The sequence below is a fragment of the Osmerus mordax genome, chromosome 15 (genome assembly GCF_038355195.1).
Source record: "Osmerus mordax isolate fOsmMor3 chromosome 15, fOsmMor3.pri, whole genome shotgun sequence".
Classification (NCBI taxonomy): Eukaryota; Metazoa; Chordata; class Actinopteri; order Osmeriformes; family Osmeridae; genus Osmerus; species Osmerus mordax.
Window position 1 is genome coordinate 6,288,917 of NC_090064.1, and position 27,675 is coordinate 6,316,591.

Below are 27,675 nucleotides of genomic sequence, written 5' to 3' on the forward strand. Positions count from 1 at the left end.
GCCGAGTCTAGCTAATGCAGGCTGCTGTTAAGTGGTGAGGTGGTAATAGTGTTTTCCTGAAGTCCTAATGGGGAGAAACAGGGGTCAACTCCAGAGGAGACACAGACGCTGCAGGTGGACCTAAACCAAACTACTTACTGTCCAGGGCCCTGCTGGGTGGGTTGGTTGCCATGGAGAGGCTGAGGTGAACTTTTGAACCTTCTGTACGTGTTGTACCCAGTACATGGTTCATGTCATGTTCTCAACACACGTTCGAAGGGATAGTTCCAGGCATGTGTGCTTATATTATTAAAGTGGAAACTGAACTGTAATGTGGAAACTGGTGTAGAAGCAACTTTTTAAAGATGTCTTTTTTTTTGGGGGGGGGGGGGGGGGGGGGCAGTTTCCTGCTTTATTCGATAGAGACCGTTTTACATAGATAGAGAGGGGGAGACATACAGCAAATGACCTGGGCTGGAATCGAACCCAGGCCCCTGCGGTAAGCCCTGAGCCCAAGTGGTTCAATCTCTATCCGCTGAGCCACCGGGGCGCCCCCAAACAGCTCTCTAGTTGAACTTCAGTGAAAGGTAAGGTATTTGCTTATGTCAAATGGTATGAATTGGCTCAGAGGTGGGAGGTTGGACTGTAACTTATGTTTAAATCAACCTGACTGGGCCTCACAGAGAGAGCCTGCCAGACAGACAGAGACACTAAGCCCCAGAACAGCACACTTTCCCCCAGAACACTCACTCCATCTCTCTTCCACACCTCCACTGGCTTTCAAACCTCGAATTGGATTAATGAAACCAACGTGTTATCCCTGAAGAGCCATACCAACGCCGTTAGGCTGAAGTTGCCAAGGGGACGTGGAGTAGGACAAGGCCCCAAAGACAAGAGTTTCGATCACAGCGTACAACTCCTCTTACCTAACATGCAGCCCATTCCACAGGCCTAAGGGGTATAGCAGTAAATATGTGATATGATAGCTAACCTGGAGCTGGCAGGAAGAGAGCTCTCGTCACCGTGGCGAGCACAGGAGGGTTAGTGTATGAGCTGGACTGCACCCAGAGCCCCTGAATGGAGAGGGCTTTACAGGCTTTGGAGAGAGTGTCAAATAAATAGCCTTACTACTTCCAGGATAAATCCAGTGTGCTCCAAAAAAAAAGTGTTTGAAGCTAAAAATGTGACCTTTTAGAGAAGGTTCAAGAATCACTGAGTCAGATGTGGAGCACTACGGGAAAACAAGGACTTACTGTCAGTACCTACACACACACACACACACACACTGTGCCCCTCCCTGGTATGAAACATCACACGAAAGAAGCAGTGTGGTCTTCACTCACACTGTCTCCCACTGTTCAGTCCCCCCCCCCCCCCCACGCCAACACACACACACACACCAAACTATTTTTATCTATTTCCTACACACACACACTTACATGATAGCCAAGTGTATTCTGTGTGGGCCTTTAACAAACATTCCTTCCCTACCTATGAACTGTGTTCTGTGTGTAAACCCTCACTGGTTAAGAAAACACTCAATTGCATAAGCTACGGTTTTCAGTAAAGACGGATTGCTCAAACTCAAATAAATAACAGATCAGTTTAATGGATTTTTGTCTCTTTCACACTCATAATTAAGCTCAGTTCGATCACAGGAGAGAAGTCAAACGTTCACCCAAAACAAGAACACACTGGACAGGTATTCAGACAAAAATATATATATTTCAAATCTTTACAATAAGCTTGAATCAAGAAATGTACACAGAGGAGTGTGCACATACCTACAGTCAACACTGAATCTGTTGTTTTTTTACTCCTCAAAAAGTCCTGTTTGTACCCTGGTGTCAGTGTAAAATTCTTCGATTTCGTTCTTTTTTTTTGTCTTTTTTTTTAAGCAAAACAACGTATTTTCTTTTGACTTTTTACAAATGTGCAAATAAGACAGACGTGGAATCCTTCAGCGCTCAGTGTAAGTCTGAAATCCCACAGGGCAGTTGCAGAGATCCCTCTCAGTCCAGCCCTCTCAAGTTTAAATACAGCTCCTCCTTGGTCTGCCTTTTAGTTTCAAGTAAAGTGCTCCTTAGCAAAAAACCACACAGCTCGCGCTCAATCGTCCTTTTCATTTTTTGTCCTCCATTGAAACAGAAACGCAATTCAGTACAATGGACGTGAAAAAAAGTGGATTTTCTTTTAAGTAAAAGAAAATATATTTAAAAAAAGAGAAACCCAACCAGGAAAAGGCAGTCTTGGCTGTTTTGGCCGGGGTTGTGGGGGGAGTGGCCAGGAAAGAAAAAAAAACAGACGACAAAACCAGGAAGTCATACAAACTCCAGCTTCCCGTGCCCGCTGTACATCCCCCAGTGCACCAGAGACAGGATCTTGTCGGTGCCCAGGTCGGCCTGCCTCATCTTGTCGCAGGTCAGGCAGCAGTTCTCGTGCCCCGTCACGGGCACCATGCACTCCAGGTCCAGCTTGGCCACGTGGCCCTTCTTGGTGTGGTGGCCGTGGAAGCTGTAGTGGAGGCGCGACAGCATCTGCTGCCTCTGGTCCTGCAGCCGCTTGTTCTCGCTCCGCAGCATCCGCAGCGCCAGCATGATGAGCAGCACCAGGATGAGGCCGCCCGCGATGGGCACCGCGATCACCGCCGCCCGGAACCACACCTCCTTGGCGGACGCCAGCTCCTGCACCCGTGTGATGAGGTTGCGGTTGTTCCCCTCTGTGTGGTACCTGCCGTGATCTACAGGGAGAGGTGGAGGTGGAGGGGTCAGTCGTCTTATCTGGACAAATACATCCACCATTGTGAGCATTGGAGACCAACACACAGCGATGGTGCCTGTCCGCCTCTCAACTTCACAGCTGTTTGCCCTAGGGGACTGTTCCACTGGCGAAGGGGTGTGTTGACATTCATTTCATCCAGCAAACGAATGAGCCCGGAACTACTTGTCACGAATAAAGTACCCAGGACCGGGTCAGGGTCGCATATTCCCTTCCTCCGTCTATGCACCTTCTCATAAGTCAATGAGCTTGTATTCCTGTTCTCTGTGTCGTCTGTGTAGGGATAGTCTACGAGCACATTCCTACTCAGTGGGGAAATTACATGGTGCACACGCCATAAAAAAAGATCTGATCTAAGTCCAAATACTTAAGGTAAACTGGCTTTTCCCCCTCTGTGTGCCGCTGTGCTGGAACCCATTAAAAATCAAACTGGAGTTCTGTAAATGTGGGAATTATAAACGGGGGTGGTGGGGGGCATGGATAGCATGCGTGTCCTTAAACAGTAGGCCATTTCAAGAAACCCTGTTAATCAACTTCACTTGCACACACTCCTGACATTACTGACTGGAATATTTCCCTTAATGCAAACATCCAACAGCCAGCACAACAACATCTGCCAACAAAATCACAATTTAAATCTTGATGGTTATTTTCTCATGTGGTTGGTACTGGACTCAGTTCGGTAATAGCGGTTGTGGTTGTGCTTACCTGTAGATTCTCGGGGGTGCGTGAGGTCATGGAGGCCTCTGTAGTTGCACATATCGTCGTGACAACATTCGAGCGTGGACGCGCCCACGGCCAGGGTCTCGGAGATCTTGGAGCTGCACACATCAGCTGCGTTCGCGATGGGATCTAGACACCCGTGCGTGAGCGGAGAGTTCGAGTTGAGTGGGTCCAGCACCTTGGTGAAGCAGGCATTTAATTCCGATTTGCACATGTAGCCGGTGGCCACGCAATGCGGCGCATCACAGTAACATCTTATTTCCCCTGTGAAAACAAAACGTATGGAGGTTAGGATCAGGCAAGATAATAAAATGCATTTTAATGAAATCTGACAGGCATAAGAGATGTCACTAAATAATTCTCGTTCGAGCATTTAGTAGCCTAATTAGACATGGCAAAATCTAACGTTCAAAAATGTATTTATTTCGGCTACAGTTTATGAATACGATGAGACTTCTCCACTTATAAGCCACGTTGTCGAGCAGTGGGGTCTGAACATTTATTGACATCACTGTCAGAACACACGTCAGTGACAACGTTGCCCATAACTAAACTACAGACTTTGGGGAATATTTTGGTGTCAACTCAAATACAGTAAATAGGCAAAGTTTAAGAGCTTTCCGTGCAAAATGGCCCTTTTAGTCTGTATTATAAAACAGGAACCGTGTAGCTTATAATTAGTGGTTTGTTTGCCAAAGTCAATTTCTTTCAACCCAAATGGAAACTCGTAAAGGGGGGGTGAGAGAGTGGCGCGGGAGCCTCCTTTTCGTCTTGCACGCAAGCTTACTTGTGGTCAGTAGCCTACTGCTTGGGGGGGCGGGGTGCACTGAGTTTTCATCCAAAAGTCTTCATCAGTCTTGTCATAAAGTTTTTTAATTGATTAATTTCTTATTTAAATTATTTTGTTCTACAGCTTTGAAAACTAACAAATATGCCTGTCTGATTATGTATATGGATGCTGCTTTATAATATTTTTGGAATAGTTCTATAGTTTTAGGCCATACATTTTAAAGGGAATAGGCTAATATACACTTTGTGCTAATTCCATTCATTATTGATGGATATTTAGGTCTACCCCAATTATCATGGGTTGGGCTCAGCACCAAACATAAAAACACAGGGAGTCGCACACAATTAAACACGGGCCTTTGTGTGTTGTTACAACATGTTTGTGTGTACTTCCAGAGTCTAGGGTTACATGTCATCTTATTAGCTTGATGAGTTGACTAAACCCTGGTCAGTAACCTAAACTGTAGACACATTAATACAACAGAATATAGTTGGAAAGAATTCTCAAACTTAACATTTAGCCGATCTTTGTTTAAGCTACCAATTTTTTGGACCATTACTATTTATAGAAACAACATGAATGCTGTAGTAAGAATACACTGTTAGAACAATAATTGAACCAGGTAGGCTATGTGTAAGTACCAACATGAATGAAAAATGATGCGGTCTAAGTTATTTTAGCCTATTTGAGATGTCTTCCATGGTAGGCCTAGAAACGGCAATACATTTCATGAGGCTAATTTACTTTATCACCAGAAAGTCAAGAATTTTTAATATTATAATATCTTAAAATGATAGATTGACGTTGGGTTAACTTTATACTAAGCGTTATTAAACATTATTATAGCCTAATTACAATATTTTGCACGTATGTCTTAATTTACTGTACGTGTGTCTGAAGAAAAGGATGTTACAAGTATCTAGTCTTATTTGTTTCTTCAAAGTTGCACAATTGCACAAAACAAGACGGATAAGTGAGCAATGACACGGCCTCCAATCCTTGGAGGTCCGGCCCCGTTCCGACCCTCACAATCGCTACATAAGGGACATTTTCACTTTAAAATGAACAAAACTAGTATGTTGCGTCTTATCAAAGTCTACCTTTAGTAAGAAGAACTGCCATGGCACAAAGTTCCAGTTGAAGCCAAATGGATATGAAACTGGAATGACGATCCATTTACGATTGCTTTCAGTCCTCTTATCCAGTAGGCTATCAAAACCCTCAGAGCTGGGATCGAAGACAAAGTTACATTCAACTATAAAAGAAAGCGATGCATTCCTGAACGTACGATGGCACAGCCACAAATCCTTCAGACTACAGGATAAAAAGCACCGAAACCCGAGGTGATTTATCCCTGCATCAGAAACTGCATGTAAAATTGCTTAAAAGCCGACATGCATTCTTCCGTCGTACAGTGTGAAACGGAACGGCCCTTGATGCTGTATGGGCAAAATAATATATTCCTTTGTGTATGGAATCGAATAGACGCAGTGTGTCCTCTTCGACTTCAGATAGTCCTTCAATGATGTTTCTATATCGCACTTACAATCCCAAAACAGCGAAAAGGGTACAAAGACTGCTTCCTTCGGATCTGGTACTTCTAAGACCGACTTCGGATAGAGGACCCTGAGCTGAAGAAATATCTGAGCCCCGACTTCTCTACATGGCAAAACTCCGCCCACCAGACTCCCATTGCACTCACCCCGGACTCAATTTCCATATTCCGCTACAAACCTTTTCTCATTGGCCCTGGCGGCAGTCACACACTCACGATGACCCCGCCTTACTTGACAGTATACCTCAGGCGCTTGTGCTGTTCTGCCGGAGACTGCAACTTGCTTGTTAACTATAGTTGCAGTTATAGGCCTAATGGTTTTGTACAATTGTCAATTGTAGGCTTACTACCTATTACTGCGTTTTAGTCATGCAGTGTATTAGGTAGGCTAAGCTAGTTAAAACATTTATTTTATATAGTGAATGTTTCCTCCCTGTATTTGAGGGCAGGTTTGCATGACTAAACTTTACCCTACAACAGACTCTAGACCTGCAGTCCTCGCCAGGTCGACGCCACAGCAAGCAGGTTCCCCCGGCTACCGCAGCCTGAGAGAGATCTTGATGGCTGCTGTGAGAATAGATGTTATGGGCGGAGCGGCCAGGCGGTTAGGGAAATTAGCAATCCAAAAAGGCACATGGCGCCAGTGAGACGACACAGACAGACACTGACACTCAATTACCCTCTAAACAATCCCATGCAAAACACACAGTCGGTCAGATCGATATCAGGCAACCCTCAACTTCTCTGTTGTTGTGTAGATGAGGGACTCGAGTGAGTCCACTAAATGTTGGTTAAATGTTTTATTTAGCATGGCCTACAATTGTCTAAGTTTAGTGATATGTTCTATAGTTTATATCCCATTCATATAAAATAGCCTGGACTACACACGAATGGATGACATGCACATAGGAGACATCTCTTTAACTTTATATTTTATTTCAACTTTAATAACAGGATCTTCCTTGTAAAGTATGCCTACAAGCCGTCTAGGGTAGGCCTACTGATAGTAGAATAATAACAAAAAGAGGAAAAAGATTATAATCATATGTTGCATGTTTGCCATTTGTGGACTAAACTAGGCCTGATAGTATCTAACATTCCCAGTACATTGAGCAGTAGTTTTCCTGTCTCTTCTCTCTAATTAACCCGTGGGGCGGAATCTTCACAAAGAGCCTGCTGACGACATTCTCACGGGCGCCTTGTGTTCCTTATGGATAAACGGTCCAGCGTCACGGTGTCAAAGGGTAAAAGGGTGCGATTCTGCTCAGGGGGACACGCGGATAAATAACCGGAGAGACAGCAATTATCGTAATTGTCGGTAATTCCTGAGAGGCGCCAGTCCAAGACCTGCTTTGGATCATTTGCCCCGAATATTTAAAAATTGCCCAATATGTTTTTCGCTTCTCAAAATGCCAGCTGAATTGTGTTTTACATCACATCTCATCTAACCCCCAAAATGTCTGTTGTGTCCTCTCATAGTCCATATAAATCCGTTCATGGGAAATGTGTTAACCTACAACCTAACGGAGTGGAGTTCCAGGTGTCGCGCTCTCCCTCAGGTGTGTAATAGAATGCCGCCATCTACCGGTCACTTGTTCAGAGACAATATCTAGGTTTACAGCCCATCTCCACTTCAACGAGGAAGATCTACCGAGGTAGAAGATACTTCCCTTCAAGAAGCTAATAGTTAAGATAGTATGCACAAGATCATTTCAGACACCCAGTTTCCTTGTCACCTTTAGCTAATGACCTGTGTTGAATAGCTTATGTAATACAGGGCCAGAAATAAAAACAAACGTGTATGTTTTCCTGCTGAGGGCAAAGCTTTCATCTGATACTTTTTCTTGTCAGACACACTTTGTGGCTGTCTTCACACAATGATAGTCGACACATAGGTGTGAAGAGCAACAAAGGTGTGTGTGTCTCTGTGTGACAGACCTTAATCCTCTGCCCTGTTCCTGTGATACCCCAGTCTGCCTGGTTGAGAACGAGACCCCCTGCTTACTGTGATGGTTGGGGCATACAGAGGGATGACTCATCGTTTAAATGTCAAAGGAGAGAAACGTTTACCTGAATGGCAAAGAAGAAAACACAGCATTCGACAAAACATGAACACTAATACTTTCAACCACCTGCCCCCCCTTCCCCGCCCCCCACATTTAATGGTTTAGTGTAATTGAGCCCAGGTTCCTCCAATGGCAGGTACTTCTTCTCTATGTTTAGTCTACTCTTGAGCTCAGCCCAGACTATGTCTAGTCACCTGTGCAGAAAGACCAGACTGCCATGCTTTGTAACCCCTCACCTCACCCCCACATCTCTCCCCAAGAGGAGCCAGCCAGCCAGCCAGCCAGCCAGCCAGCCAGGAGGCAGCAGGACTGGGTAGACACATCCTCTGACACCTCCTTTGTCTGCCTCCTCTTTGATGTCGGCCATATCAATGTTGTCAGGAGAAGAATCAGCCCAGAATCCTATTTGCATACTATGTAGACCATAGTAAATAACATTTAAGATCCAAATCTGAACAGTGATTGAAGTGGGGTTTGAAGTTAGTTTTTCTGTCAGTATAATTGGTAAAACTCAGATTGGTATTTCAAGATTTTAATACTGTTTTTTTTATAGGGGCGATAGCACACTCTAGTGATGAAAATTAATACCAGCAATATTGTCCAGCACACAAGTGTGCCATCCCTGTGTTGTGACCAGCAGGCAAAATCTGATCCATCTTTACATTTAGTCATTTAGCAGACACTCTTATCCAGAGCGACTTACAGTAAGTACAGGGACATTCCCCTGAGGCAAGTAGGGTGAAGTGGCCCAAGGACACAACGTCAGTTTGCATGACCGGGAATCGAACTGGCAACCTTCGGATTACTAGCCCGTCTCCCTCACCGCTCAGCCACCTGACTCCACCTCCATGTTTTCAAAATGCATCTCGCACTGTACAGAGAATAAAAACAATTATATTTTTAACAATGTAATGCATGTAATTAAATCCAGCAGAATCCAACAGACCTAGTGTACTAAGACTAAAGTTGCCTGTATATTAGAACATACTTTTCTGCTGTATATGTGAAATTATTTTCACGATAACCCTTCAGAGAAGTCTTCCATCAACTAAACCCAGGTTGAAATCATTCTGCCTGAGCTCCCTGCACAAGCCAAACAAAGGACAAACAAAATCACAAACCGCAGAGGCATCTTTTATTCGTTTTTTTCCAATATACTTCAAGAAACAATTTACAAAGCAACAACGTGGTCATCTTGACGGTTTATGGTGTTGTTCTGTTAGACTCAAACAGTGGAGAAACCAGCTTCTCTGCAGCTTATAGGCCACCGGTGCAGATACGTGTTCCAGACAAACACCATTCCAGCAAGGCAACTTAATTTGCAAACCAATTAAATATTCCTCGATGATGTATAGTTTTTGGCAAAGAAAAACTTGAATATGGGTCATTGGAATTGTTCAGTGGTCAATTATGCTCAATTTTCTTTTTGAAGAGTAATGAGTACTTTTTTGGCAAGTTAGCTGGCTCTCGTCTATAGGAACACCCCTCAACTCATGTGGGGCTGTAATTATGACAAGCAACAGATCCCTATGCCTGGTACTTGAAAATATTTTGTTGGCCTCCCAAAAAAAGAAAGAAAAAGGGAAGTGATGATAAACTCATGTCTGGTTGTGACAATTTAAGATGCTCAACAAGGCACTAGTGTATAAACGAGACCTAAACAGCGAACTCCAAGAAAATAATAACCAGTGCTTGCTTTGAGTTGAGCATGTTTATTACAATACATACATTTCACATTTGACCTCTCCTTGCCCTGCTCTGACCCAGGTGTGCGGGTTCACCAATGTCTGACTCCGCCCCTCTCAGCTGTGCCCTGAACCTCTGTTTTCCCCAGTAGCACTCAACTCCATCCCAACAGGGTGCAAAGGAAAACGTGTAGCAATAATTTATGAATACAACATATTCTGATATACTAGTGATCACTGCAACTTTTAATAAAACAGTTTTTTTTTTTTTTCCTTCCAACTTCTTTAAACTCCAATATTTAGCAACTGTACACAGGAATGAACTCTGGGTAGACACAAAGGTGCCACTTGGAGTTAAAAAGTACAGTTCTCAGAAAAAAAATGGGAAAAAAATGGAACGTTTTCAGAGAGAAAGAGAAGGGTTTTAAAGTGACAACGCAACTGTTGTCATCCTCCCCTTAAGGGGCGGGCTTGCCACTGGGTGGGGGGCGGGGCCAGAGGGGCTAGCAGTGGGAATGGTCCTTGATCTCAAAGCACACCATCGAGTTCCTCTCTTCTTTTTCCAAAATCAGTCACTCACTCCATCACACCACCAGGCACAGGTTTTTTTTTTTTTTAGTTTGTTGTTACGGTCAGGAAATGCAGGGTCACGGGGAGCTGTGAATAGATCTATGAACCATTGCGGCCGGACATGACCAACCTGTTGGAAGGGGTCTGCGGTGGTGACCACTGCTGATTGGTCAGGGGTGGGAACCAGAGCCAACAGAACCTAACCAGATGATCCAGACACCAATACAGAGGAGCAGAGAAGAAGAAAAAAAAAGGATACCGGGGTGTATGTTTTTGATTTATGACTTTTTTTGTTGTGTTTTTTTGTATTTTATCCCCCCCCCCCCCTCCTCCTCCTTCTTCCAGATAACCCCTCCCACCATGTCCATGCAGGTCATACACATGCTCATGGCAGTGGTTCTTCGATCCATTGAAAACGAGATACCAAAACCGAGAAGAAAAAAAAAAAACCTGTAGTTAACATGAAGGAGGCTGCTCGAGGGCAGCCGACTTGGGGTGCTGATTAGTCTGGATGTCAAAAGCTTTTGATAGGCATGGCTTTCCATGGCTTCAATCTACAAAACATATTTACAACATAGATAACATCTACAAGAAATCTACATTTTTTTTACCCCCACTAGGGGGAAGGTTTTTTTTTACAATACCGTGTCTTGTAAATGAACCCTCCTCCCCTAACCCCTCAACCGCTCTCCCTCCCCCCCTCTAGGCCCCGCCCGGCCCAGCCCAACGGTCCAAAGCTGACCCGAGCGCAGCTCCTAAGTGTTAAGACTGGGGGGTAGGGGGAACTGAACAACTCAATGACAGTTCTCCAACCGGTTCTTCCAACCATGTGCAATGGGTCTTCCTTCCCCTTCCTCCTCCTCCTCCTCCTCTTCAACGTCAAACCCCGAGTTCTCAAACCATGAAGGAATTCTGATTCTTCAACTTTTCAAGTTCTTTAATTTGCTGTCTCAAAAATAGTATCCTAGGGGAGAGAAAGAGACAACCTGTGAATTAGCCTGTCGGGGCAGACAATGACATAATTGCATGGCATGAGGAGACCCATTATGTATCTGGCTAGCCTTGTCTAGACGTGCCATAGCCCCCCGGTAAAACCGTCTGTTTGGGCTGGGGGGGGAAGTTAAAGGAGACGCCTACCTCTGCTCGCGCAACGTCGCTTGGATTTCACAGACTCGGACTAAGGAGCGGAGGTTTTTGAGCTCGGTGCAGTTTTCGGACATGTAGATGCTGCCCATGGTGTGGGCCTCCTCGCGTAGCCTGGACGCCTGCAACACACACACACACACACGGAGTGTGGGTCACTCTTCCGTCCTCAGGCGATGAGAAGGGGTCATCGTGAGCCGCGTACACAGGAAACAAGCAGGCTAGTCGGTTCTCTCCTAGTGGGGGTGGGGTGTCGTACCTGCTTCTCCGCGTGGTCGGCGGGCCAGCCCTGGACATGCTTGATGAGGTGCTCGTTGAAGTGGGCCGCGAGGGCGGGAGTGAAGGAGCAGGAGGGCCGGGCGGAGGCGCTGGGGGGGGCGGAGGCGGAGAGGGGGGCGCTGCCGCCGCCGGGGGTGACGTGGTTGGGGGCCGGGGAGGGACTCCTCTGGCTCCTGGGGGGGACACAGAGGGGCAGAGAGAGAGAGACAGAGAGAGAGAGAGAGAGAGAGAGAGAGAGAAAGTGAAAGAGAGAGAGAAAGTGAAAGAGAGAGAGAGAGAAAGTGAAAGAGAGAGAGAAAGTGAAAGAGAGAGAGAGAGAAAGTGAAAGAGAGAGTGAAAGTGAAAGAGAGAGAGAGTGAAAGTGAAAGAGAGATAGAGAGAAAGTGAAAGAGAGAGAAAGTGAAAGAGAGAGAGAAAGTGAAAGAGAGATAGAGAGAAAGTGAAAGAGAGAGAGAGAGAAAGAGAAAGAGAGAGTGAGAAAGTGAAAGAGAGAGGGGACTTTAAATCCTGCCGACTTGTGTTGAGAATCAAACTGTAAATCCAGGCATTTGTGTGCGTCTGTGGCTAGGTTATCATAAATATAGAAAACGCCTTCGCTGCCATGCTGAGTAAGAGACTAAGCCATGGAGCCATGAGAAATCCAACCACCGTGAGCAGCTACGAAGCGATGGCGCCATGAATCACACAAGCTGCCAAAGGGCACCGCACTATTATAGATGAGCTCTGCCTGCATTGCTGAATGCGTCCCTTGTGTGCAAACACACACACCAATTCAGTTAACCGACATCTCGATCCCAGGCTACATCACGGGCACTAGACTGAGTCAAGGTAGAATGGCATGTTATTCGTAACTCTGCCAGCAGGTGGCACCACAGCATCCCATTTCACGGGAAGCCGACAGTGTGACAAGTTCACGTCGACTCATCATGCGTTGGCATTTGAAACTTTCCCCAAACTCCACATCAACTGGAAATAGTGCCGTGGAAACCTCCGGAGACCCGTGTTGTAGACGAGGTCAAAGTGAGCTGTGCGTGTCGCTGCTGGCTCACCCCTGGCGCTGGAGGGTGCGGGGGGAGGCGGTGGTGTCGTGGCCGTGGGGCTTGTCGCTGGGGAGGGGCTGCTGTGGGGAGGGCTGGGGCGCCGCGCCCTGCTTAGTCATCGGCGTGCTCGCCTGGAACACAGGGAGGAGACTGTCAGCGTGCACACACACGCACACACGGACACACACACACAGGGGAAGGACTGTTCTGGAATGCAACAGGTGTCAGGTGTGAGAGAGGTGTTCCTACCTTGGTCTGGGTGATGACGGGCGGCGTGGAGAGCAGGGGCTTGAGGGCCCCGGCGTTGCTCTGCGGTGTGCTGATCCGGGGCGACACGTAGGAGCGGGGCGACGAGGCGTCCGACGTTAACGACATGGGGGACTGGTTGGACTGCTGGGCTGTTGGGGGGGGGGGGGGGGGGGGGGGGGGGTGTGTGTGCACATAGGTGGGACAGAAGGAGAATAAAAGGCAAAGTTAAAAATAATAAAAGGCCTTATTTGACCCGTCTAGATTCGGCCAACTTGCAAGGATTTTCAAGGCCTGTGGGAACCCTTTCAGGGAATCTTGGGATTTTTATGGAAAATCTTTCCAGGTTTTTTCATGACCGTGGGAACCCAGCGTTTAATACAACCGACACACATTTTGCATGTGTAGTCCATCGGAATCCCAGTGCTCCGACATCAGGCGGTCAGGATTGCCGAACACCCAACGCGCACCGTGACAACACGGACAGAAGAGCGAGCCGCTCATTCAGGCACGCAAACAGAAGTGTCTCTCCCCTTTGGGTTAGGGTCAGGTATTGGGAGGGAGTCGGGTTAGGGGGTCGGGAGTGAACGGGGATGCCTACAGGCAGGCGAGGGCGAGGGGCCGGGGGGGGGTAACCTACCTTGGCTGGAGAGCTGGGCGGCCTGGGAGAGGAGGGTGGTGATGTTGAAGGCTGACGGGCCGGCCGTGAGGATCTTGTGGAGCATGGACTGTAACGACGCCTGGGTCACTGCTGCTGTGAGGACTGGGGGGGAGATGGAGACACGCCGGGGGAGTTCAGAGGGGGAGAATAAAGAAACAAGCCACTATACAATCACATAAGAGAGAGAGGGAGAGAAACGGAGTTGTGTTAGCTCAGGGCTGGGTCGTGGCCCCGTCCTGAACTTTACAACCACACGTCTCTATCTGGCCTCATGACTTTGATGGAATTCAAACCATCTTCCTCCAAGTCCATTGCTTCCAGAGTCTAGGAGGAGGGGTCTAGAGGAGGGTTCTGGACAACACAGCTAGTGATCCTTGTGAAAGCAGACCAGTTCAGTGGTCCTGCTCTACCAGAGATAGCCTGGTCCTGCTCAGACAACACTGGGCACAGTCCACTAGACAGCAGCTAGCCCACAGGACATCACCTAGCCCACAGGACATCACCTAGCCCACAGGACATCACCTAGCCCACAGGACATCACCTAGCCCACAGGACATCACCTAGCCCACAGGACATCACCAAGCCCACAGGACATCACCAAGCCCACAGGACATCACCAAGCCCACAGGACATCACCAAGCCCACAGGACATCACCTAGCCCACAGGACATCACCAAGCCCACAGGACATCACCTAGCCCACAGGACATCACCTAGCCCACAGGACAGCACCAAGCCCACTGGTCAGCCGACCAAAAACCAGGAAGGATGTTCCGAGCTACAGAATAATACTGACCAAATACACATATTTAAGTCTTTGGTTCCAAGCGTCCATTGTTTCCACACAAGCCAGGCAAAAGTGAAGAAAACCCCCTCAAAATACTGTGTACTGATGTATTCAGTCTTTTTTTTTTTTTTTTTTGATTTAGTCATCATGATGTGCCCAAGAAAGGAGAATCCAGGAGCCTTGATGGCTGACTGTTAGGTTGAATCCCAATACTCTGTCTTACCCCTACCCCTCACCCCTAGCCCTTAGTTTACCCCTAGCCCTTGTGTCTCGAAACTGAGGGGTAAGAGCTACATAGCCCTATGAAATTATTTTAAGCCAGAAATATAAATTTTATGGGACTCTGGATGATCTGTCCGCCATTGTTGCATGTAACGCACTATTCACATACCTCTTGGTTGGTTTTAAGGGGTGTATACCCCTTCGTCTTAGCCCTAGCCCTCGGTCAAAGAGAGTATTGGGACACCACTTACTCTCACGTGAACACGCAAAACTAAGGGCTAGGGGTAGGGGGTGGGGGTGAGACAGAGTATTGGGATTCGGCCTTAGCCTGGAGAGCAGAGCCAACAGGGATGGAAAACTCCACCTCAAACCCAATCCAACACTAAGCAGAGGAACCTTACACCTTCCCGCTGACAGGAACATCCCAGAGCCAGGATCAATAAAGCGTTTCTAGTGAAGGCCACAACGTTTCGGGAAAAGTATGCAAAGGCTAACAAATAGCTCTTACTGACTTGTTAAATGACGAGAGGTTGTTGCTAAGGAACATTAAGGAGGTATGGGAAGGGGGGGGGGGGAAACAAAAACGACTGCTCTTACTATTCATCTTCGAATACAGAAGACTAAAAACGGACGGGTCCCTATGATGACTCACATCACCGCACTCTTCTGCCTGGATCAGTGTTCTGGACCAGGCGTGCCACGTCTTTTCCAGTCATCTGTACCCACCCCCGTTCCATACGCAACTGACACAGCAGCCCTCAGTGACGTTCCCCCAAACATTCAGAGAAGTGAGCATTACTCCTTGGCCTCTCAAGGTCCCAACTGTGCAGTCAGCAGGACAAACACGCCGGATTCTCATCTCGCATTGAGCTGGAAAGCGCTTCCAAAAAGGAAATTGGAGAAGGTGGTCCACAACTACATCAAGGACATAAGGAAGCGATATTCTCAGTTGTGGTAATATGGCCAACAAGGTTGCCCGTCGAGACAAAATAAAATCCAGCAAAATCGCAACTCATTTCATGAATTGCATTTGATGCCTGGTGTTATTCTGACTGGCCACCAAACAGGAAGTAGCAGGGTAAGGAAAACATACGAGAGACTAGTATTACGGACACAACCAGTAATAAGGACTCGATCCTGTCAGAATTTGGACCTCCCTGCCGCCTCAGAATAGCTGTGACCTGGTGGGTTTCCTCTCCCTACCGGAGCAGGGAGCGAGATGACTCGTAACACAGCCCCAGCAGAACAGCAATTATCTGGTACTGGTATACAGGTCTGGAGTTACTGGCCAAAACAATCCCACACGGAACTACTACAGAACACCACAGGTTGCTACCACTTACGCTGTACCTGACCAAACCCATCCAGCGACTACAGAAACCTTAGGCCGGAGTGTTCATCAAAACCTTATCTAAAGAAGCCTGGCCTTCATTTAGTTGACTCTAGCGCTGATCCAACCCAAGCGAAAACCACGAGGGTTGAAAGTGAACATGCATGTTGAGAAGACAGCCTTTGCAAGTCTTTACAGTGCAGCCCAGTGTGTCCAGGCAATAAGCCGTGTCTAACTTATCCCCCCTTCCCTGGCAGTGTGGCAGAGCCACGGTGCTGCTCTGCAGTGTCTACTTAGGCACTGCAACAGAGCGCGCTGGCTCATAAAACAGCCATCAGACAGGGTGACTGGGCCGGCCCAGACAGAGAGAGACACGGTAGTTTCCACATGGCCTGTCACTGGTGCATATTGAATAAGGGCAGGGCTGCGGTTTGGTTGTGCGTGCGGCTCTGCGGAAAGGCCAGCCAAGTCTTAAGAATCGAGTTCTAGCTACACAACAACAACAACCACCAAAACACACCACTGGTCAAGAGAAGACAGACACAAGCAGAGACTCGGAAGGAGGGAGGGCGAGAAAGATGAGATCACAAGTAGCTCAACGGCGCAAAAAGAGAAAAGCTAGAAATCAAGACGCGTTCTCGTTCCGAGAACTACAAAAAAGACTACAACTCCCACGAGCCCTCACCCTCGTTGATCTTGGCCATGTCCACGCTGGCGTTGTTGAGCTGCAGGGCCGTCTGGAGGGCGGGGAGGAGCTGGCGGAGCAGGGTGGGGTCCTGGAGCAGGGGCGGGGCGGGGGACTGCAGCACGGGGGACACGGGGACGGTGGGGGCCGAGGACGAGCTGGGGGGCCCGGCCGGGTTCAGGCCCGGCCCCGACGACGACAGCTGGGACTGGGGCGCCACGGCTGGCTTGTCCACCTGGCCGGACTCTGGAGGAACGGAAGAAGGAGAGAGAGGGGAGGAGAGAGAAGGAGGAAGCCATGTTATTGTATTGTCTGGGTAGTAAAGGATGGATGAAATCTTCCGCCGCTCACCAATACAACTCCCGCAAATTACAAAATGTCAACATTACTCTATGCACTATTGCTGTGCCCACTGGTGCCTTGTAAGATCCATGGCTCCAGTGCTTAGCGCAGCTCAAAGAGGTTGTATTATTTCTTGAGAGATTCATGGCTCCATCACTTAGTGCAACTCAAGATGGCGGCGAATACGTTGGCATATGTATATTTATGACTTGCGGAAAACCGCTGCATGTCCTAGGGTCCTGAGCATGACACCTGCCGCATTTCCCCCTTCGTACAGCGACCTGGATCATTGAGCCACAGACAGACAAGACTGAGAAAGCAAACTGATGTTAGTTTTAAATCTCATCCATAGCAAACTGATGTTAGTAAATATGGATGAGATTTAAAACTAACATCAGTTTGCTGGTGTTGGCTGACATGATTTTAAAGGTTAACAGCGGCAGGGGAGGTGCAGGGTTAACAGTGGCTGGGGAGGTGCAGGGTTAACAGCGGCAGGGGAGGTGCAGGGTTAACAGTGACTGGGGAGGTGCAGGGTTAACAGTGACTGGGGAGGTGCAGGGTTAACAGTGACTGGGGAGGTGCAGGGTTAACAGTGACTGGGGAGGTGCAGGGTTAACAGTGACTGGGGAGGTGCAGGGTTAACAGTGACTGGGGAGGTGCAGGGTTAACAGCAGTGTATGGGCAGTGTGAGAGCCAGGGGCTGGGGTGCTGCTGCGATGCAGTCTTTCCCAGAACACATCCATCAGGCCCCAGTGTGACGGCCCATGTTCCCCCTGTCACTCATCTGCCCCAGTCACACCTCTCTCTCTTCCCCTCTCTCTCTGCTGTACCGCAGCGCTCCTTCTCTGCTTGTCACACACACCAAGACACACAGGCTCCATCACTAGCCTACAGACCATCCTCTTGTCCCTGAGGATTTTATAGTCATGGCACAAGAGCCACTCAAACACCCAGGCTAAACCCTGTGCATGGAAAGCAAAAATAATCAACACTGGGGCAACACTAAGACAAACTGAATTCAATATTCCTGTTGTAAGCTAGGAATCTAGAATTTTGGCATAATATACTACAGGGCTCCAGACTAACTTGTTGCCTTAGTTGCACTGGTGCGCCTAACTTTTTTATTTAGGTGCACCAGCACAAAATGTAGGTGCACCCAAATTTTGCCTTGCGTCACCACAATTTCAAGGTCACCTTTTTATCACGCTCCATCTACATTCATATATATTATGTAAATGATCTTAAACAAGAATAAGGTGTAGGTAAATATATATTTTTTATTTGAAGCACAATCATACTGTATATGTATTTAAAAAAGGTGCTTCACTGAGCTACCAAACTAAAACATTTTAAGCAAAATAAAACATTTCAAAATAGAAAGTGCTACAGTTTAAAAGTGCTTCCCTGAACTGAGACCTAACATTTCATGGCTCAAAGTCTTAGAGCAGGTCCCACCTTGCTGTCCCATGCCCTTCAGATGGCCTTCTTGCCCTATGGCCTTGGCTAAATCATCTTGCCACACTCTCCCTAGCATCAAAATCCTAGCTCCATGGGTTAGCTCCATGGCCCAGCTTCGTAACTCAGGGGTCCGCAATTCATTTTTACAAGGGGCCACATGAGAAACCTGAAATGTGTTGGAGGGCCTCATCAATTTGCTCACTATTCATTTTCTCCCATTGTAAAAAGCAGTAAAGTATATATTTTGATTAGCTGCTACTGGTTATCAGAAGAATAAGGATATTCTGTAAATATTTATATAAATATTTACAGAATACAATGCCCTACAATGCCCGCGGGCCATACAATGCCCAGGTCTGCTAAACTGACTCTCTGGTGCTCAGGTCGTAATTTCAATCACACAGCACGGAGCTACAGGAATATCTGGACCACAGCCAATCAGAGGCAAAGACCCGCCCCATCTCTGTCTCTGATTGGTTTAGACCACGATATGATCCAACCATGAGTGTCAGTTCCGTCTTAGGATAACAAACGCTTCGTTTGTGGAGAGACAGCGGATGCGAGGAGGTTAGGTGCACCGGTGCATTTTTAATGCAGGTTCTGAGGGGGTGCTAGGTCATTGACAGGGGGATCTGCGCAATGATATATATACATTATATATGAATACTATCAATAAATTAGCAAAACTTGGCCACTCGTGATGCTAAGTTGATGGAACTGCAGTTGTGCTAGCTGCCGTCTTTGCATCCACGGCAAACGCATCAGCGGACTGCTCCGTGTCAGACTGTGTGGTGCTATCGGGGTGCTTTGGTCTTTCTTGGGAACCTGCTAGCCCCTCCCTAGTGTCGCCCATGCCGGGTGGGGCTTCAGTCTGAAGCGGTGGACGGTCTCCCACCATGGAGACACCATCCTGAGGTAAGACTCTACAACAGACCCTTGTTCCCCATCGAGTGAATCAGTAAGGAAACATGGCCAAAACAAAATAAAGCTGTAAAAAAAAAAAAAAAAAAAAAGGATCTAGCTGCTGTGCGTATTTTGAGATGAGCCAGTATCCCAGACAACCGGGATGTATGAAAGAAAGCTCCTTGGAAAAGGCGTACCTTCAATAAATAAATAAAATATATATATATACATACACAAAAAGAGAAATGCAGCTGGATCACTTACTGGCTCCAGTGAAGCCAGAGGCGGCCGAGGCCTGCATGGCCTCCCGTCTGTAGTCTCTGTCTTTGGGGAAGCTGTTGACGACTGCAGTCTTAGCCGTCTCTTTCTGCCTCTGCTCTCTGTGGATTCACACACAACCCATCAGTCAGGCTGGAAGCAAAGACACTCACGCATCCTGGGACCATGTGACTTACTGAGGGGGGGGGAGGGAGGGGGTAACAACGGTACACTGAATTCATGGTTCGCCTCGATACGATAACTATGGTGTTCCAGTTCGGTATGTTCTCAATACAGCAAAAAAAGATTACGTTGAAATGTCGAGATCTTTTGATTTACTTCTTTTTTTGTAAATAAAGCCTAAAAAAGAACTCAATCAAAAATCAAAAGTATATCCTTCTGGACTTTAAACAAAGATTTTGGGTTGTCTTTGTAGCAGCATATAAAAAACAAACAAACAGCTAGCCATTTTGCAACGAGTTAGCTTAGCGTGGCTCCCAGCTTGAGCAGAGGTGCTTATCTTTGGGGGGTGGGATAGGCAGACAGCATGTTGCCAGTTGCGTCGTTGGGCTGGCTTGTTGAGAAGAGTGACACTAAGAACATTGTGTTTCACACAACTTAAGCTACATCTTTATCTGCGAAATGTAACAGGACCGGTCCAACGAATCGCTCGGCTTGCTTGAATACGCAACCGTACGGCTCAACACGAGTGCGTGTCATCGTTCCCCCCCAAACATTCCCAGCAGAGGGTGGACGAGGCGCGGCGCGGGGGCTCACCTCTCCAGCCACTCTTTGGGTTTCTCCCACTGGGACACCTCCGTTCTGCAGTTGTAGTAGTACTTCTTCCCAGACGAGCTGATGTGCTCCGACCAGTCATCTCCAGGCTCGTAGGGCTGAGGGGGGACAGGAGGACACGGCTGGGTCAGTCATGTACACACACACTGTTCACTTTTCATAAACAGCACAGACAAAAAGGTATAGAGGAGCTTGTGCATCTAGACCGAGTGAAGGGTAAGGATATAAGCTGCTGCAGTACTGGTGCACATCGCATCCGAACTTTCACAGTACGACGACAAATGAGAGAGAACTTCCTTCTGACACTCTAATTAGGCTAATCTACATGAAGACGGGGAAAGGTACAGTGAGGTACGAGAGGCGAGTGACAATTTTAAATGATCAATTGTGGCAGAACCAGAGAAAAAGAACAAGCCTGCAGAGAAAGGAGAGGGAGGGAGAGATGAAGAGAGAGAGGGGACAAAGACGGGGAGAAGCCTGATGCAAGAGTATGCAACTCAAATCTGTGGGCTAAAGCGCACAGCCATCTCTCTGAAGGTTGGTTCACATCAGTGAAGGCTGCAGGGAAGTACAGGTGTGATGTTCAACTGGCGCCTGTGAGTCCGTCACTGAGGGGGTTCACGACACAGCAGGCTAGCATCCTCAATCCTCAACGCTAACTTGAGGCCAACACAACCATGCAACCCTCACAATGCGGTTGTAACTGTTAATGTGCCGAGTCCTAAATACGAGGACAAACATTTTCCGGATTGATTTTTCAAGTGCGTAAGCCTCTAGGTTCTCTAACGTTTAATAATAAGTAGTCAGTGTAGCAATCAAACTACACTTCAGGTGCTGCCCCAAACTTGAGGCAAAACCTGTTAGCCTAATTGGACCCATGCAGAGAGAACATGTTTCCCATCTGAACTGTTAAGATCACATTCCGGCGCTGTGATTGGTTTAAGAGTGCCTAGCAAGGCCTGCTAATCAGCTGCTGATCGCTTTCATGCAGATCCAAAACCAGGTTAGCGTAGCTAGCAGGAAGCACGGCTGTCTTCAGTCTCAGTTTTTTGGTAAGCAGTGTTTGAGCAACATCACTGAAATCAGCTTAACATCTCATCACTGACTGAAGGAGGACAGGCCAGTCGCTACCCGGCGCCAACCTGAAAGGCTGTTTGACCAAAATCATGACCGACAATTAACAGAAAAAAAGAAATTGGCCACAGGGGAGATCTTTAGTTTCCTAATCCCAACATGAACCCACATAGGATGGGTAACAACCTTACATAAACAGGTCAGGTCAACCCCATCTTCTCAAAGCGAAGACGTAGAAATCGAAGGAAAAAAAAAAAAGCAGAACGTTCAGACATTTTAGGTATGACCTGACCAAGGTCTCTTCGACCTCAAATGCCGACCGAAATAGGTTTCGAAACAGGGGGAGAAGGTCTTCCAAGGTTTTGAACCCAATCCCAGACATAACCAGAATGGAACGGTTCTATATTTAGCGGGGACAGGAGAGAGAAGAGGCATACTTACTGTGTCTGTGGACTTGCTGCTGGGGTTTGAGTGAGAGCTGTGGTGGGTGCTGTGGTTGTGCGAGTTCTCCTGTGGAGAATAACTGGTCCCTGAAAGAGAACAGAGACAAGAAAACAAGGCCGCCGTCACCACAAATAACAGGGACCTGCAAAACACATTCCCGCCCCACACATGTCAGCGTCTACGGAGGAACCTCCATGCGCGCTGGCGCAGACAGGTAGACCACCAGACAGACCACCCACCCCCCCACCCCACAGCAGGAATGGACGAGTCAAGTCTACGTTGCGTTTGCCTTCTCAATCCTAATTTGGCCGACGGAGATGCGAGGCACTTTTTGAATCTGGAGAGATGCAATGGCCAGGAGGATGTGTCCACTGTCAGCTTTAATAGAATAACATCCCCGTCCGTTTTGGACTAACACAGTGCCCGTAAAGTACCTGTTGGGATAAAAACTTTGCATTATTTAGCTTGTGTGAACCAAAGGATTCCACAACCAATCCTGTCGTGGTTTTGACGCTTTGCATTAGATTTGTGGCTGACATCTGACCCACAGCATCAATCCAAGTACAGCTGGCCACCACACCGGGCAGGAAAATGATTTATCGATCTAGTCCAACTGCAGAAGAGATTGGCAAAGTTACAGATAGCTTAAAAAGTACCAACAAAAAATTATAATAAACCCTGTAGTGCTCTGTAACAAAGTCCTACTGCCAGGACAGATGAAACTGAATACGACGCCGCAACCTTCATGGAGGTTTTAGAAACGAGGAACTGGCCCCATCGACCTTCCCCTCTCCTTTATGGATTGCTAGGTTATGGTTCCAGCTTGCCTACAGAGTGGCTGCCAGATGACCTGGCTCGGTCGTCTTCACTGATGATGGGGCTGTCACCGTGAATCAGCAGGTCACATTCTGAGGTCGACAGCAAGCGCCAGCATCTGCTTGTGTATTACTAAAGGGACGATAAAAAACTTCAGACCATCACCTATCCCAGCGGTTCACAATTGTTTACTCTTCTACATCACAAGTTTAATTATATGCAAAGGAGAGGAAAATGCTCCGAACAGCCAAAACAGTGTTGAGGCAATCAACAATAGGCTATTCAACATTCAAGCACACTTACAGCCCTGCAACAAAGTTCCACACCAGCCAGGCTTGAGACAACCGTGAGCAACCGCTTCACCACAGAAGTTTAGAAATGGGTGTCCCCCGGTACACGTGAACCCCCAAGCTCTACACTCAAATACACGTTGTGGTGTTTTCTCCTTGTCCCAGGTGTGTTGTGGTGGCTCCCTCTCCCTGTCTCTTAGGCCTCCTGGGCTTGATGATGGATCTCTGCTGTGGTCTCCTCCTCCATTCCCCCTTTCCAGTCTCTCTCTCTCTCGCTCTCTCTCTCTCCTCACCCTCCTCCTGTTCTCTCCAGTTTCTCCCGGCCCCTCTCCCTCCGTTTCTCTGGCCACGACCCCTTCTCTCACTTGATCTTTCCATCTCCTCCCTCGTTACTGACAGACGAATCGATGAATACCTGAAAGTTTTGGCGTGTCAGTCCCCCCCATGTTAACCAGTTGGACATGTTTGTACACTTAGCCCCCTGTTTGCACCTGGCCTCGACATGCTTCATGGGTGATCTGATCACAGGTGGACAGGCGTAAGTACAGGGCTGCCACAGTGAAGGGCAGCCCGCTAAACCGACGTCCTCTGATTAAGTCCTCGGCGACAGCAACCAACCGGCTCCCGCCGGTTTAAAACGGCACATTTGGTCTTCGCAAACGGAAGCGATGTACGTGTTTACATGCATATGTGGCAGGGGACGTGAGATACGATCCCAAAGTGGTCACTGGAGAGGCACATGGAAACGCATTGTGATGCCAGGTGTGAACTGACGCACTCAGAGCTAGCCACTGGTGATGGGATCGCCCGAGACGCGCGTGAACGCCAGGTGTAAACAAGGGCTTTTTGGTTTCCCCCAGCAGGACTGTTAATTTCCGCTATCACAATTTGGCTGTCGTGCACCCACCACACTTTGGAAAAAGCTGACCTGGCATATTACACCCCCTTTTATCTTTTACTGAGTTTACACAGAGACTGTAGACATGCGTCTCTTTTTAGGATAACTTGATGTTGACTTGTTTCCGGGTATTAACATGTGATTTATCCATTATTAAAGGATGACAGCAAGACATTGTAACGACTAAACGAGGCTACATAAGTCAGCCATCTTATTGGATCACGAGCGCAAAACGAGCCTAAGATCCAACAAGGTTGGCTACACAACAGTTCCTGAAAATAAGCCTGCGTTTAACATCAATCAACAAGGATTACCCTCTCCTCTGGCCCTGGGGACGACAGATGAGGGCTGAAGAGGCCAAAAACAAGGCCAGATCTGCCAAACTCTCGACATTATGAGGTCGTGAGGTCATGTCAACATCGCTTCACACCTCGGTTTGAGAGTCAACAAACAAGAGTCCCTTCACACTGCTGCCATGCCTGATGTCTGGTGAAGGGAGCAAAGGTGGCTGAGCGGAGTCAGGTGGCTGAGCGGTGAGGGAATTGGGCTAGTAATCCGAAGGTTGCCAGTTCGATTCCCGGTCATGCCAACTGACGTTGTGTCCTTGGGCAAAGCACTTCACCCTACTTGCCTCGGGGGAATGTCCCTGTACTTACTGTAAGTCGCTCTGGATAAGAGCGTCTGCTAAATGACTAAATGTAAATGTAAAGGTGGTCGGATGTGTTCCTCAAATGAGGCCAAATCAGACAGACACGAAGGCCATGAGCTAGGCATGAAAGACGTGAACTAGGCGACTTGTGCATGAGTAGAATGCTGAGATGTAAGGACTGCTGCAGCCAGGTAAATATGACGCATGGGGCAGGCTGAATGTTTCCTATGCATCCAAGTCAGACCTCTTCCCTGCTGCGTGGATAAGAAGACGCGACATGTGACCCGAGATCAACGGGCTGAACTTGCTGGTGAAACACCGGCCGCCTGCACGGCTGCTTTGCTCGCTTTCAGTCTGCGTACTGTGCCTGGTTAAAAGTGTGGTTTGGGTGGTGGTCTCGTGAAGTTGCATGTCAGACGACCCCAATGCTGAAGCCACTGTCCAGCTCGAGAGCAACAGTGGCACGATGTCAACCGTTTTCTGAAAGGGGCTGAAATGCTAACCCAGAACTTGAAATATGATCGGCACACTTTGTGCACTGCACCTTCCTCTGCGCTCAATACAACAAATCACTGTCCCCTCCCCACCACTATATTGATCCGAGAGGGCTCGATAGATATGCACGAGAGCCAAATTGAGGAAAGGTCCATCAGTTAGCCTCTTGCTGGGACCTTCCCAACCTTCTAATATCGACACGTGCCATTAGCCTGGGAGGCAGTAAGACCGGATAGCAAGGCTGGGTTTGCTCACAGTGTGTGTGTGTGTGTGTGGTTGCAGAGATTGTGCTAGGGTGTCTCTGCCCACAGTACCTGGCGAGTGCACATGCCAGGGGTCAGTTAGCAGCTGTGGCCTTGGGCACCACTACATCCTCCCCGCACCTGCCAGACACCCGTATCTATGGCTACCGAAAGGGCACGGAGAGCCCAGGTGACAACTGAATATCATTCTTGAAACGGAAAGGATCCCCTCAGAGGTATCAGCGATAACAGACCACAGGTGAATTTCCCAGGTCGATGCAGCTGTATTGCCTTTCATTGTCTGTTAATCAGTATTGTGCTCGAGACAGCCTAGTGGTTAAACATGAATGTTTACACAATTAGCAAATGGACTTATATATTTGAGGCCCTTATACATAACCCAGAAAATATATTTGATTCGTTCTTCAGTCCCTTGTCAAGTTTAGCATACATGGTGGAACCATACACATTACCCAACATTAATTAAGCAAAAACAAGCCCTACTTGTGTTGCATTAGTATGCGCGTTTCAGTGAGTGTAAGAAAGGGATACCCAGGCCCAGAATAATTAGAATCCTTGTGAAACGAAATCACCCTGGCAAAACATTGCACCGATCTGCATCCTTAAGTACAAAAGATAGCGATCTTTTATATAATTTAACAAAAAGGTTATTCCGCGTTTGATACAGATGTGAGTCTACAGAAAGTGTCCACATACAACCGAATGCTCTGCAGAAAAACACGTTCCAACCGCTTTGCAAAACCGAAGCGGGTAGAAAGAAAAAAAAGACCTACAACCTTGCAGATCTGTCAAGCTTACGATTAGATTGCCGTCTCCCTAAATCTGATTGCCTTTCAGATGTTCCTCACCTCCATCTCTCTCTCTGGCCCGGTGCGTGTGGAATGCCTTGGCTCTGCCGTGCCCTGTGCTGTCGAGGTGTTTATTATCAGGACTGTCAGATCTCCGGAGCATCTTGCAGGGAGGGGTGGCATCCGCCGAGTCTCGTATCTTCTCATGGCGGTGATCACCTCCTGGGTGACTCTTGGATGAGTATTTGAGAGTCTGAAACACAAATCAAACCCATCGGTGGTATGCAAATCCATCAACTTAAGTGATGACTATTTCTACATGTATATTTCTTTCCCGGTTTCATATTTTATCAAGCCATTCAATATGTGCATTACTCAAATAGGATATAGCCAAGCTTGTGTGCTGCACTTCGATTTGTCATGCATTTCTGTTAATTTAGCTAGCAAGTCGAAGGTTGACTTGTCATGCTTTAGAGCTGGTTGTTACGCCACACACCATGATCAGCTGTATAACGTTACACTGCACCATTATTACTGGCATTAGTAAGCTAACGTTAATAATTCTCGCTGTTTGGCCTTCGGCTACCTAGCTAGGCTATCAATCAGGATCAATTGTAATTCTAACGACCTAATCCCAAATTACTTCAGATCAGTTTTCTACAAACATCGTTTGGTAATAGTAGCTAGAAATGTCACAACTTCAGATTTTATGAATAAATCCAATTAATAATCTGATGTCATTTAACGTAACGTTAGCAATCTATTGGCAACATTTCTTTATTGATTAGGTTTAGTGTCAATATAAAAAAAGATCTAAATATCTATGGTCTGACCGTTAACACATCACGGAACATAAGTAAAGAACCATGTAAACGACCGAAATTGATAAATGTAAAATTGCATGTTGTGTTCTTGATTTTTCTGCTCTTTTCTGTGTCGTAGCTACGCTAAACTAGTCAACTTGCTAACATTAGCCAGCTAGCTTTGACAGATCAGGCCTTGCTTTTAGCTCTCATAAAACTAGCCTATAAACGTGTCCAATCTTTCGAATTCGACGTTCAAATAAACTCACATGCTCTAAGAAACATAACCTTCGTTTTAGTAAACACACACCATTGTTATTTCCTTCAATACCCGAAAGTAATTCCCTACTTTTAGAATAATTTTCCGCACCAAGGCCTGTTGTGCTTTTCAAAAGCCTGCGCTAGAGTATCCATTTTAATCTTATTTGTTGCTAGCCAGCTAGTGGCGAGCTATGAAGTACCTGGTAGGGTTGAGAATCCCTTCGGTCGCACCTACAAATAGAAATAAAATAGTTATTGATATGATACATCGTTGTCAGTGTAAACAGTTGGCAGATTCCTGCAACAGCTGAATTGACTGCTAAGTTTGTACTTATTATGGTTTCAATAAAAAATGGCGGATTGTCAAAGCGTAGCAGGAAAGAAGGAAAATCGGAGTAAGTAGAGGCTGTTTACCCATCGCTGAGTCTCGGTTGTTTCCTTGCATACATTACCATCAATGCCGTGTTAGTGTGTGTAGAGTGGATGTGAAAGATGGACTGCTATACGCCCTTTTGTGTATTCAACAAACTGAAACCGTCTATTATTTCTTTAGTTCTGAATATGCTCTTCGGAATCGGAAGAGCGCCCTCAGTCCATCAT

At 47.2% G+C, this 27,675-nt stretch overlaps 2 protein-coding genes across 2 annotated transcripts; both read right to left on the bottom strand.

Moving 5' to 3' along the window:
- Positions 1 to 1,583: 1,583 nt before the first annotated feature.
- On the bottom strand, positions 1,584 to 5,866 carry bambia (BMP and activin membrane-bound inhibitor (Xenopus laevis) homolog a). The gene is made up of 3 exons (XM_067251920.1): positions 5,371 to 5,866; positions 3,466 to 3,744; positions 1,584 to 2,719 (listed from the first exon to the last, which is right to left on the bottom strand). The coding sequence occupies exons 1-3, from the start codon at positions 5,444 to 5,446 to the stop codon at positions 2,301 to 2,303; spliced, it is 774 nt and encodes a 257-aa protein (XP_067108021.1). The 5' UTR covers positions 5,447 to 5,866; the 3' UTR covers positions 1,584 to 2,300.
- Positions 5,867 to 9,018: 3,152 nt separating this feature from the next.
- waca (WW domain containing adaptor with coiled-coil a) lies at positions 9,019 to 27,675 on the bottom strand. Its single transcript, XM_067252064.1, has 13 exons — positions 27,490 to 27,675; positions 27,276 to 27,306; positions 26,072 to 26,264; positions 21,810 to 21,898; positions 20,277 to 20,392; positions 19,506 to 19,621; positions 16,539 to 16,784; positions 13,495 to 13,617; positions 12,858 to 13,006; positions 12,618 to 12,739; positions 11,549 to 11,741; positions 11,284 to 11,411; positions 9,019 to 11,110 (listed from the first exon to the last, which is right to left on the bottom strand). The coding sequence occupies exons 1-13, from the start codon at positions 27,528 to 27,530 to the stop codon at positions 11,041 to 11,043; spliced, it is 1,617 nt and encodes a 538-aa protein (XP_067108165.1). The 5' UTR covers positions 27,531 to 27,675; the 3' UTR covers positions 9,019 to 11,040.